The sequence below is a fragment of the Artemia sp. Qi Xiang Cuo genome, chromosome 1 (assembly GCF_049724085.1).
Source record: "Artemia sp. Qi Xiang Cuo chromosome 1, ASM4972408v1, whole genome shotgun sequence".
Taxonomy (NCBI): Eukaryota; Metazoa; Arthropoda; class Branchiopoda; order Anostraca; family Artemiidae; genus Artemia; species Artemia sp. Qi Xiang Cuo.
Window position 1 is genome coordinate 30,035,232 of NC_142794.1, and position 20,950 is coordinate 30,056,181.

Below are 20,950 nucleotides of genomic sequence, written 5' to 3' on the forward strand. Positions count from 1 at the left end.
GTCTGATACAAATCTGATCCAATATGCATGCATGATACAAAGTTTAGCATCAAATGTCAGAGCCCAGTTAAAATTAAAATTTTTTTAAAACATACGATAAAATAACATAGTCTTTGCTGATTTATATTGACCCAATGTACACATTTCCTCAATAAACATTGTTTACAATCACTAGACTCTATTTCGTTTATTCATACACTGTGTGCACTACCTATCATTATCGGAAAATCACTGGAAAAGTTTTTCAGAAGGTGATCTTCTTTATTAAGAAGTCGTTGGACCTCTACCTACTTGACTTTAGCAAGTGTTAAAATTTTTTCGTCAAGAGATTAATCGGTACGGTTTGTACAAATACAGTATCGTATCGAATATCAAAACTGTCAAAATAATATGTCTTTCTAAAGTAAGAAAGTATAATCTTTACTTACTTGACTTTGCCAAGTGCTGGCATTTTCCCTGTGAACAAGAAAGGAGAAGGCAATGATATCTTTGTTACCCTTGTCTCTGTTTCAAATGCCATTGAGCCGTCATATATAAGATTTGCTGGCATTTTCCCAGGGGGATAGATGCTTACATCTCCAGTTATAAAAGATGGTGCGCTATCTGAACGAGAGTAGGTGCTTAAGGTACCAGGCTTCCTATAGCGCTGGCGTGACACTTCCTAAAATAATTGTCGTTCTTGTGAAGGGAATTTATTGTAAAGGTTTAAGAAATAATACTAGGATACTTTAATGATTCGACAAAAATAATAGAATTAATATTAACAGAAAGAATGATAGAATAAGCCTAGAATGAATTGCCACAAAAGGTGTGTCGATTCCCTCCACAATTAAGTTACAAACAGAAATGGTCATTTTGTAAAAGTTCAGCTCAAATAAGGAAGGTGACAAAGAATTATAGGGTAACTGAGACAAGAATATCGCAACTTAAACCTTATGGCTTTCAACCTACTAGTAACAAACTGAGTTTACAAAAAGTGTTCAGTTGAGGAATTTTGTTGTACTTTCTTGACCCCCACAAAAACAAACTCTGCACAACTTAATCCATTCTGTAAATCTTAAGATTTGCTGCAGCTCAAATAAGGTGCACTTTTGAGAGAACCCAGAGCACGACTATTATTTTCAGTGTAAATTATGTTATTTATATCTTTTCGGTATAGTTTTCTCAGGTATACTTTTAGAAAGTATAATAGTAACACCTGCAAAATGACATCTATTTGGGGTACGACAAAATATTTCAGTGATAGAGCAGATTTTAAGACAGCACCCTTTGTACACTGTTCTCCTTTTTTGAAAAAAAGATGACGGAGAGGCTCAAAATACATCAAAAGATAACCTAAAAATATCATTCAAGCTAGACAAAATGGTTCCAACATCTTTTTGACATGTTCAACAGTTAAATGACAAGGAAATTGACCCCAAGTAGTACAGCCATAACTCCACCCCCAAATAAAGAAAGTCTGCTCAGCTTAGCCCATCTGTAAAGCTTCAGCTTTGCTTCAGCTCAAATAAGGAAAGTGACAAAGAATTACAGGATAGCTGAGACAAAAATATGATGCGTTTTGATTTTTCATGATGAATTGTAACAAACTGAGTTTACAAAAAGTATCATCTTTAGGAATTTTGTGTTCTTTTTTGACAAAACAAAGCACGGCTGTTTTTCTTTTTGTTGTTGTTGTTGTTGTTGTTTTTTTTTATTGTAAATTGGGTCAGCTGTGCCTTTTTGGTACATTTTGGCAACTCATCAGGTATATTTTTAAGAAGTTCAATATCAACGCTACCACTAATAAAGTGGTATTCATTGTACATGCAGCAAACTATTTCAATGCAAGAGCAGATGTAAAAACATCATCCTTTGCACACTTTTCTCGTTGTTTGAAAAAAGATGACGGAGAGGCTAAAAAATATATCAAAAGGTTGACTACGAATATTATTCAAGTTGGAAAAAAGGGTTCCAACCCCTTTGTGACATGTTCAACAGTTACAATTTTGTGATATACAAGGAAATTGGCCCCACACAGCATATCCACAACTGCACTCCACACAAAGAAACTTTGCACAGTTAATCAATTTTGTAAGCTGTGCTTCAGCTTAATTAAGGAAAGCTACAAAGAATTACAGGGTAACTGAGACAAAAATATCTTAGGAATTGATGTTTCATTATGAATGGTAATCATTCAAGCAATTTATCTGTCTCTATTTTTGTCTTTCTTTTATGCCTTGAGCCTTATTGCTTGAAACCTATTAGTAACAAACTGAGTTTAAAAAAAGTATCATCTTTAGGAATTATATTGCACTTTTTTGAGAAGAAAGATCACTGCTATTGTTTTCATTGTAAATTAGGTCATCTGTACCTTTTTGGTACATCTTTAGCTACTTATCAGGTATATTTTTAAAAAGCACACTATTTACCCTGCCATCACTAAAATGATACTTATTCGGGGCACGGCAAAATATTTCAAAGTATGATTAGATTTAAAAACAGCATTTTTTGTACACTGTGCTCGTCGTTTAGACAAAGATGATTGAGAGACTAAGAAAATAAATCCGAATATCGACAACAAATATTAATCAAGTTAGTAGCCGAGCCATAATGGTTTTTAAATACGCCAATACCCCAGATTTTAAATGTGCCCTGCTTTTAAAGACATCCCTACCCGTAGTTTTAAATGTTCCAGTATTTTAAATGTCCTCATAGCCAGGATTCAGCAACATCCGGGATTCCCGTGACGCCATGGAAGACACATCCCTGTTTTAAATGGCCAGGTGTTACGTCCATGTTTACTTTTGGGAAGACACGAGTCCGGAATACATGTAGTCCCTGCTTTAAATAGTCAGGTTTAAAATCAATGTTTACCTTGGGAAGAAGCACCCCTGGATTTTAGAAACATCCCTGTTTCCATGGGAGCAAGCATGTGTTACGTCAATGTCTACATTCGGTTGCTACGTAATTGAGAGTTAAGGTTAATGTATGACTTAGTAGATTTATCGGGAATAACTTAATGAAAGCGCACATGTTACGTAATGACAGTGCACACGTGAAAGTTACGTAATGATAGTGCACACTCGGGTATTACGTAATGATAACGCACACATGAGTGTTACGTAATGACGGCGCACACATCTATGTCACATAACACTTTTTGAGATTTCATTTTCTTTCAATGCATTTTTCGTCGAGACATTCAAGGCCTTTTTTTTTTTGTCTTTCAATGCTTTTTTTCTTTGAAGGCGTTTTTTTTTTCTAGCTCTTATTTAATGAGAAATGTTTACAGATGACGCATTCTAACGTCATATATCTCTTCAGAGTCCGTGGGCGATCCCCTGCTTTTAACTGAGGAGGACACACGCCTGGGTTGTCACATAAAATTTTTCGAGATTTCATTTTCTTTAAATACATTTTTCGCTAAGGACTAATATATTCTAATAATTTTGCCACCGTTAGGGCTCGAAAGGCTATTTCCATCCAATAGAAGTGCGCCCTAGACAGTTTGACCAGCAGCGTATTTTTAATATTCTGTTTCGAGAAATACTTTCTTCATGATAACCAGTTCCACGCAATAAGAGACCCCTCTTCCTTTTACTGACTCAATTAAATAATTTTAACATCAGAGCACATAAGCATTACAATGCCATTGACTTTCTAACAGGACCTAGACAGCAGATGTTACATAGTTTTGGTTTTAGATAATTCTTTACGTAAATCATTATCTATTGAAGTTTCATCCTAAACAATAAAGCTAGAAAAAACACAGGCTATTGTACATACAAAATTTGTTAATAAAAAAAACAAATTTACAACATTATTAAAACATAAAATATCATATCCAATAGGGTATATAGCCTATATATCCTATATCACCCGAGGTAGCACAGACAAGATAAAACACGACACAACACTACAAAAAATATTTTAAGTCACACGTTTCAAACGAAAAACTTTCAAAATGCACTTGGAAACATCAAGTGAGATAGAAAAGGTAAGATAAACCACGACAGAACACTACAAAAATATCCTAAGTCATACGTTTCAAACGGAAACCTTTCAAAATGAACTTTAAAGCATCAACTCAGGTAGCAGAGACAAGATAAACCACTTCACAAAAATACAAAAATATCCTAGGTTATACGTTTCAAACGAAAAATTCCAAAATGCACTTTGAAACATGAACTGAGGTAGCACCGACAAGACAAACCACAACACATCGCTACAAAAATATCCTAAGTCGGACGTTAACAAACGAAAAACTTCCAAAATTCATTTTGAAACATCAACTGAGGTAGTACAGACAAGATAAACCCCGACACGACACTACAAAAACATCCTAAGTCATATTTTTCAATGTGACTTATTGAAATAATGATGCTCGTCCGGAGTTAGTTCCCATGCAAATTGGCTCACGAAGAAGAACCTCCACGTGCCTCTGGATATCTGGCTAGCCACCAGAGAAACAATTACATCTAGGGATGGTTGGATTGGCAGCCCTCCTCCTGAAACTTCTATTGCTATGAATGGAACCAGAAATTCAGCATTGGATAAATCATCTCAAACCCTGTCTCGACCCCGGACCGCCCACGGACGATTCTCTCTGAATATCGTTGACCAAAGTGGCATCAATGGGGCCACCTTGAATGTTCTTACACTGAACCCCACCGGTTCAAAGCTTCTATTAGCCAGAGAATTAAAGAACACTGCTTTGGGCTTGTGGTCATCAGAAACGAGGAGGCATTGGCCTAGTGCTGAACAGTGCCGCACGCAAGGCCCTCCTGTCATTCGCACCAGTAACACCCAGGCTCCTGAGAGCAAGGCTAGATGTTAAACATGGAAAAATAGCTATCATCACCTATTATGCCCCCACAAATGAATCTCAGAAAGAAGATAATGATGACTTCTATACTCTTTTAAGTTCTGAGCTCTCGTCAGTACCTCTCTATGACTACCTCGTCCTTCTAGGAAATATGAATGCTAGTATTTCAAATGAGTCGGGCCTGTGGGATTTTGCTGTTGGACTCGTAACAGTAGATAGCCTAAACGACAACGGAGAGAGAATACTGAACTGCTATCTCGCCCACAATCTTACCATTACAAACACATGGCTTCAGAGACCCAATATAGCCAAGTACACCTGGTATAGCAGTGATGGACCAACGAAGAAGATACTCGACTACATCATCATACACCGGCGATGGCTGTCATCTGTGCAAAATTGTCGTACCTACCGAGATGACAACCTTGGAAAGTCTGACCATCATCTTGTTGTACCCAAAATCAGGCATCGCCTAAAAGCTACAAAAGCCAACCAAAAACCTCGGAAAGGTGATACCTACCGCATCCAGTAAGACCCCGCTTTAGCTAAGCAGTATCAGGTCGAAATATCCAACAGATTTGAGGTTCTTACACAATGTAATGATAGTGAAGGTGTATGGATGGTCTTCAGAGAGAATGCTCTGGCAGTTGCCACTAGAGTTGCTGGAATGAAGCAGCGTAAGAAAAATGACTGGATCAGCAACGAGTTGCTCGGCATTATTGATCGCAGACGGGAAGCCCTCCTTCGCGGGGACTTGACAGCGTATAGGCAATTAAATAAAGAGCCTAACATCATGCTGCACAAAGACCGCAGGACCTTTATTGACAAAAAAGCACGCATGCTACAAGAGGCCGCCAAAAAAAATATATCGGAGCCACATATAAGATCCTCCGTAATCTCTCTGATCAATACACTCAAACTACGTCGTTTCTCCTTAACACCAGTGGCAAAAATATTTGCGACAAATCACAGTGCCTTCACAAATGGGAACACGACTTCAAGAAGCTACTAAACTTAGACCCACCTGACCAAATTAATGACCTGATTACTGTTGCGGCTAAGAATACTACACCTGCCCCAGTTGGCACTGAATTTACAGCAGAAGAAATTCAAGCAGCACGAAAGCTGAAGAGCAATAAAGCGCCAGGAGTATGTGGCCTGACATCAGAACTCCTTAAAAATGGCGATCCATCCATGACCCTCTGGCTACGAGTGCTGTTTAATATTGTGTGGCGCTCTGAAACAATACCTTCAGACAGGAGAACAGGCTTACTTGTGCCAGTCTATAAGAGGAAAGAAAGTAAAGCAAAATGTAAAAACTATCGTGGAATAACTCTGCTCTCGGTACCCAGTAAACTCTACGCCATGCTGCTCCTCATGCGGGCAATAAAGTATCTCCATCCCCTTCGTCGCCAGCAGCAAGCTGGATTAATGCCGGGTAGGTGCACTACTGAGCAAATCCATACAATTAGACAGCTGATAGAGAACACTTTAGAATATAAAAGGAAGGCATACTTTGCCTTCGTCTATTTTCAATCTGCTTATGACACTGTAGACCGACAGTCACTGTGGTTGATCCTTCAATCTGCTGGTGTACCTAAGAAAATTGTCAATCTATTCAAAGAACTATACATAAGTGGCCAGCTCTCATCACATTTTCAAATTAGAAATGGTGTTCGGCAAGGCAACGGTGTTCGGTTCGGCTGCTCTTGAAACCTTCAACTGTGTCATGGACCATATTCTCAACAAAATACTGCTGGCAAATCCGTTTGGCATCGATTTTGCTGGAATAGTTCTGTCAGATTTCTACTTCTCCGACGATGTTGCATTGGTATGCAAAAATCTCACTGACATCAAAATTGCCCTGAATACGCTAGCATTAGCTGCAGGAAAACATGGTTTAAATGTAAACTGGACCAAGACCAAAATATTACCTGTGGACAAGACATCATGCAGCCCTCTGACAACTTCAGAAGTATGTGGCCAAGATGTTGAGATAGTCAAGCAATTCACCAACCTTGGTTCAATTGTTTGTTCAAACAAAAATCTAGATGCAGAGATATCAGCAAGGATGGAAAAGGAGAACACCGTTTTCGGCCACCCACTGAGATCAATATTCCACAGACACCAGATCAGCCGTCTGACGAAAGGTCGTATCTACTTTGCCTCTGTAGCAAGTGTTGTTTTTTACTGGTCAGAGACTTACCTTTCTACGCAGTCGCAGATGATGAAGGTAGATGCTGTCCAGACAAAACAATTACGCAAAAATGAACACGTTAGATGGCTCGACAGGGTACGGAACATGGATATCCTCAGGTCCTTTAATTTACCACCCCTGTCCAAACAGCTTGAGTCTCGCTCGCTGTGCTGGTACGGTCGTTTACTTTGCCGACCCACTGAAACACCTGCCCGACTTATATTTGTCTTAGATCGAACTGCAAACGGCTGGAAATGCCCCAAAGATAGACCACGTATGAGATGGGTGGATACTATCCGTGATCGACTCACAGTGTGAGGCACTGATCCCACTGAAGCTCCTATCCTCACCCAAAACAGGCCACTCTAGAAATTACTAACGGCGCTGACGGCTGGTTCCCTCTACGCTATCGACGCTGCCAAGCAAGAGCTTTAAGTCAAGTAAGTCAATATTTTTTAATCGAAAAAAATCCAGAATGCACTTTTTATCATCAACTGAGGTTGCACTGACAAGATAAATCACGAAACAAAACTAAAAAAATATCATAAGTCATAAGTTTCAAACGAAAATCTCCCATAATACACTTTGAAACATCAGCTGAGGTAGCAGAGAGAAGAAAAACCACGACAAAACACTACAAGAAATATCCTGAGTCATACGTTTCAAACAAAAAACATCCAGAATGTACTTTGAAACATCAACAGAGTTAGCACACACAGGATAAACAACGACACAACACTACAAAAATATCCTAAGTCATACGTTTCAAACTAAAACCTTCCATGCGTTTCAAACGAAATAATTCACAGATAACACAGACAAGATAAACCAAGGAGCAGCATTACAAAAATATCCTAAGTCTCAAGTTTCAAACCGAAAAACTTCCATCAGGTACTTTGAAACATCAACAGAGGAAGCACAGACAAGATAAAGCACGACACAACACTACAAAAACATCCTGTCATAAGTTTCAGACGAAAAAACTTCTAAAATGCGCTTTGAAACATCAAATGAGAGAGCAAAGACAAGATAAACCACGAAACAAAACTACAAAATATCCTAAGTCATAGTTTAGAAACAAAAACTTTCAAAATACACTTTGAAATATGAACTGAGGTAGCACAGACAAGAAGCACGAGACAATACTACAAAAATACCCCAATCCATACGTTTAAAACGAAAAACTTCCTAAATGCACTTTGAAGCAGCAACCTAGGTAGCACAGACAAGATAAAGTACGACACGCCACTGCAAGAATTATCCGAAGTTATACGTTTTAAACAAAAAACTTCCAAAAGCTCTTTGAAACATCTACTGAAAAGTATGGAAAGTCATAAAGTATGAGAAGTTTGGAAAGTCATACTTTCCAAACAAAAACTTTCAAAATACACATTGAGATATCAACTGAGTTAGAACAGACAAGATAAAGCACGACACAACACTACAAAAATATCTGAAGTTATACGTTTCAAAGAAAAGAATTCCAAAAGCACTTTGAACAATCAACTGAGGTAGCACAGACAAGATAAACTACGAAACAACACTACAAAAATATCCTAAGTCACAGGTCTCAAACAAAAAATTTCCAAAATGCTGTGTGAAACATCAACTGAGGTAGCACAGACAAGATAAACCATGACCCAACACTACAAAAATATCCTTAGTCACACGGTTCAAATGGAAAAGTTCCATAATACACTTTGAAACATCAACTGAGGTAGCACAAACAAGATAAACCACGAGACGCGACTACAAAAATATTCTGTTTCAAACAGAAAATTGCCAAAATGTACTTGCTAATAAGTCTGTATTTGATGAAGTTCTAAGTTTAAACATAAATCTCACCTGAGAGTGAATTTTATAGCTGAAGAAATGTGTTGTAAGTCATCCAGACAGCTTTTGATGATGGAAGGAAGAGACTGGGATAGAAACTGGATCTCATAATTTACCAACAAAAAGAGTTTGCCGTTACACTGTCCTCGATTTCGGATGAAGTTCAGACTTTGAAAAATGAATCGAAGTCTCGTGATGCGAAGATTGCTAGTCTAGAAAGCCAGCTTGAGGAGCAAACGTCAAAGTTTGATACAATCAAAATGAAACTGCTGGAAATCGAAGTAAAAGACCGAAAACTTAACTTAATCATCTTCGGATAACCGAAAGAGAAAAACCAACAGTCAGTTCTCACGAATGTGTCTACGTTACAAACATCAAAAATGGAAATGACGGATAAAATCCAAATATCACAGTGCAACCGGGTGCCTCAGAAGTCAAATGTGTCTAGCCGTAAGCCGATCACCCCTCCAGTTTTCGTAAAAGTGTCGACAGAAAAAGATATTCTATCAATGTTCAGTTCAATTCAAAGCTGAAAGGAACTGGGGTCTGGATTTGCAAGGACTTGCCACCCAAATTAAACTCTATTAGAAACGAGTTACTGTCTAAGGGTAAGGAAATGCGTGAGAATGGATCCGCACAACTCACACGAGTTAAACAAAAAAGGGGCTAAACTCTGGCTAGAGTATAAATCGGATTCTGAGTCGCAGTGGGCAAAAGCATAAGAAATATTAAAGGCGACTAGTGTATGATGTTAGATCAATCCCGCTCTAGATTGATAATTGTTTCGTTTTTGTGTTTGAGATATGTTGATTTTTTATTTTGATGTGTCATTTAGGCTAGCTCGGTTCAAGTTTATTTTGATTATTTCTACCTCAGTTATTTCTGTTCTACTTATACCTTCTCAACTTGGATCTTCTTCAAGGATGATAAGCATAGTAGGTTTTCAAGAATCGGCAGTAGTACGGGCTCCTTATCACGTGGGCTTGTTGGCTCGGGGTGGGATCTTTCGAATATTACTTAGTTGACTTTGAAGTTTGCGGGTGCGGGGGGGACCGATAGACTGGTGGCTTTGGAGGGGAAACCCCTTAACCTATATTTACTTTCTGAAACTTTTCATGTATTCGGTCAAAGAGAAAACAACACTTTTTCTAAAATAAAACCGTCATCGTACGTTTCTCCTGATGAAATAAACAGACTGGAAGATAATTCATTGCGAATGGGGTTTTTGAATGTACAAGGACTCATGAGTTCTATTGATGAACTAACAAATTTATTGCCAGCAAATCAAATTGACATTTTGGGGATTTGTGAAACATTTATTAATGATAAGACACATTATAATGTGAAAATCCCGGGATATAAATTCGTTGATAAGAATCGACTAGTCCATGAAAAAGGTGGCCTTGGGTTATTTTGAATGATGGAGCGCAGTTTGAGCGACTGCCAGAACTGGAAAAATATAATGTTGAAAAAGTGTGTGAAATACTGGCTGTTGAATGTCGGCTTGGGACTAAAAAATTTAAGTTTGTGTTGTGTGTAACCCCCCGTCAGCCCTAATACCGCTTTTTTTGCAATCTCTGGAGTCTTTACTAGCATCTTTGGACGATAAGGATGTTGTGGTTATAGGGGATTTTAATATAAATCTACTGGAATTTAAAGAAAATACCCATACAACAGGATTTATTACATTAATGTCATCGAATTCCCTAATTCCTTCGTGTACAATTCCAACGCGTGTTGGATCGACTAGTGCAACTCTCATTGACAACATATTTTTAACAACACCAGCCACGTCTTCACAGGTTGTTCTGACGGATTTCTCTGATCATTTTTTTTCTGATGTGAGATACCAGATTCATAAAATAAAATCACCAGAAACAGCAACCCGGATTATTAATACAAAAATCTAGTATGTTTAAAGGATAAACTGAATTTAACTGATTGGTCTCCTGTATTTGATGCTGATGAAATAAACTCTGCGACGGATTATTTTGTAGAGGGATTTCATGCTGCACTTGATGAGTCGTGCCCAAGAGTAAAAAAAGAAAACGGAAATATAATCAACCCATCCAACCATGGATATCGCCAGCCCTTTTGACGTCAATAAAACATAAAAACAGTCTCTATAAAACTCTAATATCTTTCGAAAGTGAAGAAAATAGAAGAACCTTCAAAAATTATAAAAACCTACTTTCAAAAATAATACGCAATACTAAAATGAAATTTTATTTCGATTCTTTTAATGAAGTAAGTAAGTCCCCAAAGAAAACTTGGGAACTAATCAACTCATGTTTAAATCGATCGCGGACGTCTTCTTCACCATCAAAAATACGGGATGCCCATGGTAATACAATTGAAAGGGAACTAGAAATGGCAAATTACATAAATTTTCATTTCGTGTCAATCGGGCAGTCAATAGCTAATAAGCTCCAACATAATATGTCCGATGGGCAATGTAATTATCCTAGGTACCTAGGAAGTCCTTCTGAGAATTATATGTTTTTAACTCCGGTAACACAAAAAGAGCTTGCTAAGGTTGTTAAGCTTTTAAATAATGGAAATTCCCCGGGGATTGATGAGTCATCGACCAATATTGTTACAGCCATTTTAAATAGTATTGATAAAATTATGTGTCATTAAATAAATATGTCATTTAGATTGGAAGATGTTTTGGATTTTGTCAAAAAAATGAAAGTGTTACCACTGTATAAGAGTGGTGGTCGGAATAATTTCTCGAATTGTAAACCCATTTCTATCCTTTCGGGTTTTCTAAAGTAATGGAGCGATGTTTTTATAATCGAATGTATAATTTTCTCTGTTCAAAAGATTATTTTTCAAAAACTCAATATGGATTTAGAAAATGGAATAGTACGCAGGATGCTATATTAACTATGGTACAATTTATTCACGAGTGTCTGGAAAAAAAGTGGATCCCGGCGAGTATATTTTTGGACCTTGAGAAGGCCTTCGATTTGTTAAGCCATGAAATATTGTTGTACAAATTAAACCACGGTGGGATACAAGGACCAGTGCACGATTTTGTCGCATCTTACCTAAGTGGTCGCTCCCAAGTGACTATGATCAACGACACAGTTTCGGATCCATGTCTGTTGTCAAATATTGGTGTCCCGCAAGGTTCAATCCTGGGACCACTGCTTTTTATAATATACATAAATGACCTTCCATCAGCGACAGAAAACCTTGGTCTGAATGTTCTTTTCGCTGATGATACCGGATCATCACTTACTGAATATTCGGAAGAGGACCTCAAAGAGAAGCTGCAAATCGTATTTTCATAACTTCTTGTATGGCTAAAAGCTAATCGTTTGTCATTAAATGCATCAAAAACCAAATTTATCATTTATAGTATAATTGGGCAGAATGCCCAAGGAATTTCAACAATATTTGATCATGCTAAAAATATTCAAATTCAAAGGGTAACTTCGCTCCGGTATCTGGGTATTATTATTGATGAAAATCTGTCATATAAAGAACATTGTAATAGATTACGGGTTAAAGTTGCTCAGGGGGTTGGTATAATGCGAAGGCTTCAGCATTTTTTTCCATATGAAATCCTACGTCTAATTTATTTTGCGTTGGTTCATTCCCATCTTACGTATTGTCCTCTGATATATTTGGCAACATTCAGATGTCATGTGAAACCGATACAAATTCTTCAAAACCGGGCTCTTCTAATTTTAAAGAAATATTTACCATCACCATCTTCGTATCCTAATAAGAGTAAAACTGAAACTCTATATCTTCTAACTAATATTTTGCCTGTTTCACAGATATTCACCCTTAATTCTTTTTTATTTAAGGTAAAATATGACCGGTCGGAAATACCTGCGTACTTTCGTTCGAATAATTTTTTTCCTGTGCAACATGCCCATTCTTATGAAACCCGACATAAATGGAACATTCAGCACCTAAAATTAAGCACTGAGAGATCACGGTTCTCGCAATTATTTTCAATCACGGGTTCATGGTGTCTTCATCTACCATTTATTGATTGCAGCAAATCTCTTCCAAATATAAAAAAGCAACGTCATTCTATCCTTATAAATAATTTTAAGAATTAATAATATATTAAAAATCTGGGTACATTTGATAATATTGTTTTGTTGGGTGTTTTGCCCTGTGAGATGCCGGTTATCGGTTACCCTTATTCGCCCGTTGTTTTTTTTTATTGGTATTTTCGGTGGATCTTTGCCTGGTGTCGGTGGGTTTGTGGGGTGGGTTTCCGTCCATTGGTGAGTCATGGAATAACTCTTATTTATTTTTTTGTTGTCAAACAGGTTTATTCCGATTAATGTACCGGGTTTTTGCCATTCGACCTTGTGTCTCCAGCGTTTACCCTGTATTTATGTTTATTTTGTACAGATATTTTAAAATTAAACCTTGAACCTTGAAACAAAAAATATCCAGAGTGGACTTTGAAACATTAACTGAGGTAGCACAGAAAGGATAAACAACGACACAACACTACAAAAAATATCCAAAGCCATACGTTTCAAACTAAGACCTTCCATGCGTTTCAAACGAAATAATTCACAGATAACACAGACAAGATAAACCAAGGAGCAGCACTACAAAAATATCCTAAGTCTTAAGTTTCAAACGAAAAACTTACAGCAGGCACTTTGAAACATCAACTGAGGTAGCATAGACAAGATAAAGCACGACACAACACTACAAAAATATCCTGTCATAGGTTCCAGACAAAAAAGCTTCTAAAATGCACTTTGAAACATCAAATGAGCTAGAACAGACAAGATAAACCACGACACAACACTACAAAAATATCCTAAGTCATAGTTTAGAAACGAAAACTTTCAAAATACACTTTGAAATATGAACTGAGGTAGCACAAACAAGAAGCACGAGACAATACTACTAAAATACCCTAATCCATACGTTTAAAACGAAAAACTTCCTAAATGCACTTTGAAGCAGCAATATAGGTAGCACAGACAAGATAAAGTAAGACACACCACTGCAAGAAATATCCGAAGTTATACGTTTCAAACAAAAAACTTCCAAAAGCTCTTTGAAACATCAACTGAAAAGTATGGAAAGGCATAAAGTATGAAAAGTTTGGATAGTCATACTTTCCACACCAAAACTTTCAAAATGCACATTGAGATATCAACTGAGTTAGAACAGACAAGATAAAGCACGACACAATACTACAAAAATATCTAAAGTTATACTTTTTAAAGCAAAGGTTTCCAAAAGCACATTGAACAATCAACTGAGGTAGCACAGACAAGATAAACTACTACACAACACTACAAAAATATCCTAAGTCATAGGTCTGAAACAAAAAATTTTCAAAATGCTGTATGAAACATCAACTGAGGTAGCACAAACAAGATAAACCACGAGAAGTGACTACAAAAATATCCTTAGGCCTACGTTTCAAACAGAAAATTGCCAAAATGCACTTCGAAACATCAACTGAGGTAACACAGACAGGATAAACCACGGCACAGCACTACAAAAATATCCTAAGTCATATTTTTGAAACAAAAAAAAACTTCCAAAATGATCTTTGAAACATCAACTGAGGTAGCACAGGCAAGATAAACCACGACAAAAAAAAACTACAAAAATATCCTTAGTCATACGTAGCACAAACAGGATAAAACACGGAGCAGCACTACAAAAATATCCTAAGTCATACGGTTCAAATGAAAAACTTTCAAAATGCACTTTGAAATATTAACTGAGGTAGAAAAAACTAGATAAAGCACGAAACAACAATACAAAAATATCCTTAGTCATACCTTTCAAACAAAAAACTTCCAAAATACACTATGAAACATCAACTGCGGTAGCACAAACAAGATAAATTATCAAAAACGACTACAAAAATACCCTAAGTCAAACGTTACAAACGACATACTTCCAAAGTTCACTTCGAAACATCAACTGAGGTAGCAGAGGCAAGATAAACGACGACACAACAGTACAAAATATCCCTAGGTGTACGTTTCAAACGAAAAATTGCCAAAATGCACTTTGAAACATCAACTGAAGTAGCACAAATAGATAAACCACGACACATGACTAAAAAAAATTTTTAAGTAATACCTTTCAAACGAAAAACTTCCAATATGCACTTCGAAACATCAGCTTAGGTAGCACAGAGAAGATAAACCAAGGAACAGCACTACAAAAATATCATAAATCATACGTTTCAAACGAAAAACTTCTTAATTGCACTTTTAAACATCAACTGAGGTCGAACAGACAAGACAAACCATGACACAACACTAGAATAATATCCTGTCATACTTTTCAAACAAAAAAAAACTTACAAAATGCACTTTGAAACATCAACTGAGGTAGCATAGATAAGCTAAACCATGACATAACAGTACAAAAATATCTTAAGTCATAAGTTTCATACGAAAAACTTCAATAATTCACTTTGAAACATCGACTGATGTAGCACAGACCTGATAAAAACGACACAAGACTACAACATTTTCCTAAGTTATACGTTTCAAGCGACAAACTTCCAAAATGCACCTTGGAGAATCAACTGAGGTAACACAGATCAGATAAACAACAACGAAACTCTACAAAAATATTCTAAGTCATAGGCTTCAAATGAAAAACTTTCGAAATGCACGTTGAAACATCAAATGAGGTAGCACAGACAAGATAAACCACGATTCATTACTACGAAATGTCATAAGTCATACTTTCCAAAGGAAAAACTTTCAAAATGCACTTTGAAATATCAACTGAGGTAGAACAGACAAGATAAAGCACGGCAAACCGCTAAAAAAATATCCTTAGTCATACATTTCAAACGAAAAACTTCCAAAATTAACTTTGAAACATCAACCGAGGTAGTAACAGCACAGGTAGTATAGACAAGATAAACCACGACGAAACATTACAAAAATATCTTAAGTCATGCGTTTCAAACGAAATAATTCACAGATAACACATCCACTGCAAGAATATCCTAAGTTATAGGTTTCAAACGAAAAAATACCAAAAGGCCGTTTGAAACATCAACTGAGGTGGCACAGACAAGGTAAAGCACGACACAACACTACAAAAATATTCTGTCATAGGTTTCAGACGAAAAAACTTCTAAAACAACTTTGAAACATCAACTGAGGTAGCACAGACATTATAAACCACGATACAAAACTACAAAAATATCCTAAGTTATAGTTTAGAAACAAAAACTTTCAAAATACACTTTGAAATATCAACTGAGGTAGCACAGACAAGAAACACGACACAATACTACAAAATTACCCTAATCCATACGTTTAAAACGAAAAACTTCCAAAATGCACTGTGAAACATCACCTGAGGTAGCACAGACAAGATAAACCACGACAAAACACTACAAAAATATCCTTAGTGATAGGTTTCAAATGAAAAACTTTCAAAATGCACTTTGAAAAATCAACTGAGGTAGTACAGACAAAATAAACCCTGACACAATACTACAGAAATATCCTAAGTCATGCGTTTCAATCGAAAAATTTCCAGAATGCACTTTGAACCATCAACTGATGCAGGACAGACAAGATAGAGCACGACAAAACACTACAAAAATATCTGAAGTTATATGTTTCAAACGAAAAACTTCCAAAAGCACTTTGAACCATCAACTGAGGTAGCACACACAGGATTAACTACGACACAAAATTACAAAAATATCTTAATTCATACTTTTCTAACAAAAAACCTCCAAAATGCACTTTGGAACATCAACTGAGGTAGCAGAGACAAGACAAACAACAACACAACACTACCAAAATATCATAAGTCATCCGTCTCAAACGAAAAACGTCCAAAATGCACTTTGAAAGACAAGATAAACCATGACACAACACTACAAAAATATCCTGAGTCATACTTTTCAAACGAAAAATTCCAAAATGAACTTTGAAACATTAACTGAGGCAGCGCAGACAAAATATAGCACGACACAACACTACAAAATATCTTAAGTCATACGTTTCAAACGAAAAACTTCCAAAATGCACTTTGAAACATCAACTGAGGTAAAAATTTGCAAAATGCACTTTCAAGCAGCAACTTAGGTAGGACAGTCAAGGTAAACCACGACACAACTTTACAAGAAATATCCTAAGTCATAGGCTTCAAACGAAAAACTTCAAAAATGCACTTTGAAATATCAATAGAGATAGCACAGACAAGATAAACCACGAGACAACACTATAAAAATATTCTAAGTCATAAGTTTCAAATAAACAACTTCCAGAATGTACTTTGAAACATTAACAGAGGTAGCACAAACAAGATAAACCACGACACAACACAACAAAATTATCCCAAAGTTATACGTTACAAATAAAAAACTTCCAGAATGCACTTTGAAACATCAACAGAGGTAGCACAGACTTAATTTTCTTAAAAAAAAGAAAAAAGATCAAGTTCTGCTCTGAGTTTCTCCAAAGAAGTAAAAAGTTACATTTCACCTTAGAATTTTCTTAAGGAAGAGAAAAAAGTTCAAGTTGTCTTTCGAAATTTTTCCATAGAAGAGAAAAATTTGAACTTCGATTGAGAATTTTTTTCAAAGAATAATGCTCCACTTCAATTCTGAATTTTTTCCCATGAACAGAAAAAAAAATTACCCTTGACTTCTGAGTTTCCACTAAGAAGGAAAAAGTTCCACTTCAATTTTGAATTTTCTCAAGGAAGAGAAGAAAATTTCAAGTTCTCTTTTGAATTCTTCCAGAGTAAAATGTTAAACTTCTATTCTGAATTTTTCCGAAGAAGAGAAAATTCTCCGCTTTAATTCTGGATTTGATTCCCAAAGAATAAAAAAAAGGTTACCCTTCAGTTCTGAGTTTTGCTATTGAAGAGAAAAAAGATTCGCATTTAAACATTTCTCATTGCGTAAGAACTAAAGACAAAAAACGCCTTGAAAGGAAAAAAGCCTCGAATGAAAAAAAAAACGCTTTGAATGTCTCGACAAAAAATGCACTGAAAGAAAATGAAATCTCAAAAAGTATTATGTGACACTGATGTGTGTGCTGCCATTACGTAACACCAGTTTTGCCCTGTCATTACGTAATACCCACGTTGGTGCTGTCATTACGTAGCAACCACATGTGCATTGTCATTACGTAACGTGTGCGCTGTCATTGCGTAATTCCAAATAAATCTACTAAGCCAAACATCACCCTTAGCTCCCAATTACGTAGCAACCGAATGTAAACATTGACATAACACATGCTGGCTCCCATGGAAACAGGGATGTTTTTAAAATCCTGGGGCCTGTCTTCCAAATGTGAGAATTGACGCAACACCTGACCATTTAAAACAGGGACCGCATGTAATCCGGAGACGTGTCTTCCCAAAAGTAAACATTGACGTAACACCTGACCATTTAAAACAGGGGTGTGTCTTTCATGGCGTCACGGAAATCCTGGATGTTGCAGAATCCCAGCTGTTAGGACATTTAAAACTACAGGTAGGGATGTCTTTATAAGCAGGGCACATTTAAAATCCGGGGTTTGGCGCATTTAAAATCACTATGGCCCGACTACTACTCAGGTTGGATAAAAGTGTATAAAGAGCAGTGGGCACAAATCAGTGTCTCGACCAAAAATATGATACTGTTAGCAAGAATGAGCAATTTTTCAACAACAAAAACAAATGCCCATAGAACAGAAAAGAGGGAGAAATATACAAATGTGTTACAGTTAAGCTCAAGTAGAGGTAGATCTAGAGGCGGCGGTTGATGTAGTAGACGTAGACTTTGGATTTGTATATAGAAAATCTAGTAAGGAAGTAAACATATATTAGAAAAGAAGATCTTATTTTTGAAAAATTACCATCATCAGCCCAGAAACAGCCAAATTCTTACTTCAGGCTCCATTGATCAAAAAATGAAAAACAAAACAAATCAATATGTCAAAAAGAATAAAAACGTTAAAGGACTAACAATTACAAAAACCAAAATTTACAACGAAAGTTAAACAAATAAAAATTCAAAGATAATCCATCCTCGTGGGAAAAAACACAATTTAGTAAAAGAAAGAAAAAAGAGGCTACAAAAAAATGAATACAAAAATATGAAAATAAAAATTGCAAAACGTTTGTTAAAACAAAGGAGGGGGCAGGGATTGGATTGACTAACATGGCAACTGTGTCCGGGAAAAAAATCTTCTATGTTTCTGCAGAAATGTTTCTTGGTATAAAAATGGGGTTTTGAAGAACAAATGATTAGAGTACTTCCAAGACAGATCAACAGCTGTGGTATTCTAAGGTCTAATATCCAAAGTGATGCTGGCAGACCCACTTATAGTATTCTTTATTAATCCAAGCCCTTGTAATTTTGTGTTTCAAATTCTAACTGGCATTTGGCGCTTCATAACCCGTTTTTTTCTATCCTGATTGATATTTCTCAATTTACATTTTGTATAAGTTTCTGGGCTTCATCATCATCTAGTAAAGTAGAAACGACACCATTTTGCAGTCTACTTGGTCATTCAAATATTTCGTCAAACCCTGATAAAATCCTGTTTCAGCGATGGCAGAAACTGCCACCACAAAATGATTGAAAACACTAAATTCGTCTCTTTTCCAGAATCAATATCGTAAGAGAAGTACCAGATTCAGCTTAGTTTACAAATACTTGATGTTTGTGAGAACTTAAACTATATTTTTCCTAAGTTTCGCTAGACGTTGTTAAAAATAATTTTTAACAACAATGTCCAAATTTGAAATATAAGAGAAATATTCAACTAAGTAAGAAGTATGTTCTCAAAATGTTGTAAATACTTAGAATCCATATGGTATCGTCTAGAATATACACTTACTATTTTAGAAATACATTATACCAATCTCAAGATCCAATCGTAGGCAGCGTATTAGCGCTGCCTAGGTAAAGAGCGATATGGGTACAATGTATTATTTATTTATTTTTTGTTTTTTTGGTTTGTTTTTGACCAGGTCACTTCGTATCGACGAAGTAGTCGTAGAAACTTGAAAAAAGGCTCATTTGATTGGAAATTGAAAGGGCTATTGCCCTTTTTAATAGTAGAAAGTGCTTGGAGGACAATTAAAATCCCTCCCACGCCCCCATTTCCCCAAACACATCCAATCAAAATTTTGAGATAGCCATTTTGTTCAACGTAGCTGAAAGGTTCTGAAATTATGTCTTTGAGGATGATAACCCCCTTCCTAAGCTCTCAGGGCAAGGGTTTTAAGTTATGCCCTGGGGGCATATAAGGTTTATATAGAAAGGTGATTGTATAAACTTCAGAGGGGGCTCATGGGTTTGGTAATCAGAAGTTCTAGCGTGCTTTTAAGATTCAGAGCGATCGAATAGAGATGATCAAAAAGGCATTATTTGCATGCTACCAATACTATTAAAACTACCACCACTACTTCTATCACAATACTTCATTTACAGTATTCATGGGAAATTTGAACTAAGTCTAAAGACGCTGTGTGCATGCACATTGTCAAAATAGCGTATCTCAAGAACTCATTTGGGTATTAAGTTGGAACTTTCAGAGATTACTTAAAGGGAAAGATCATCTCACCAAAAGGCAATATGTTCACACTACTGTCATTGCTACATTTACTATTACTACTAATACTACTACTACTTCTATCGCAACTACTTGTAGGACTAAGAGCAACGAGATGAAAATTTCAAGAAGTATATGAACATAGAGGTTATCAAAAGGACATATCAGGAATATCGTAGTAATGGCTAATTGTATTAAGTTTAAGCTTCCAGGACTTGATGAGAGGGATGTTCTAGTGACCAAAAGGCAATACCAAAAGGCAATAGGTTAATGCTACTGCTGCTAGTAGTACTACCGTTATCAAACGTTATAACGGTAACGTTATCGTTACCGTTATCAATACTACTACTATGACTACTATTATCAAAGGGAATAAGGGGAAATTTTCAAGAAATCTCGAGGAGGAAGATGAACTGAATCAGAACACGCCCTCTGTATGCAGGTTGTCAAAAAGGTATACATCACTGTCTTAGGAACCGTTTGGTGTGTGAAGTTGAAAGTAACAGGGCTTGTTGTGAGGGATGTTGAACTAACCAAAAGAAAGTATTTGCATCCCAATGCTACAGC

General features: G+C 36.4%; 1 protein-coding gene across 1 annotated transcript in view; it reads right to left on the reverse strand.

Moving 5' to 3' along the window:
- Positions 1–20,950, reverse strand: part of LOC148956194 (uncharacterized) — a 41,138-nt gene that overhangs the window by 4,082 nt on the left and 16,106 nt on the right. Inside the window, exon 4 of the mRNA XM_089089697.1 lies at positions 429–661. Within this exon, the coding sequence (XP_088945823.1) occupies positions 429–661 (233 nt within the window). The remainder of the gene's footprint in view (positions 1–428; positions 662–20,950) is intronic.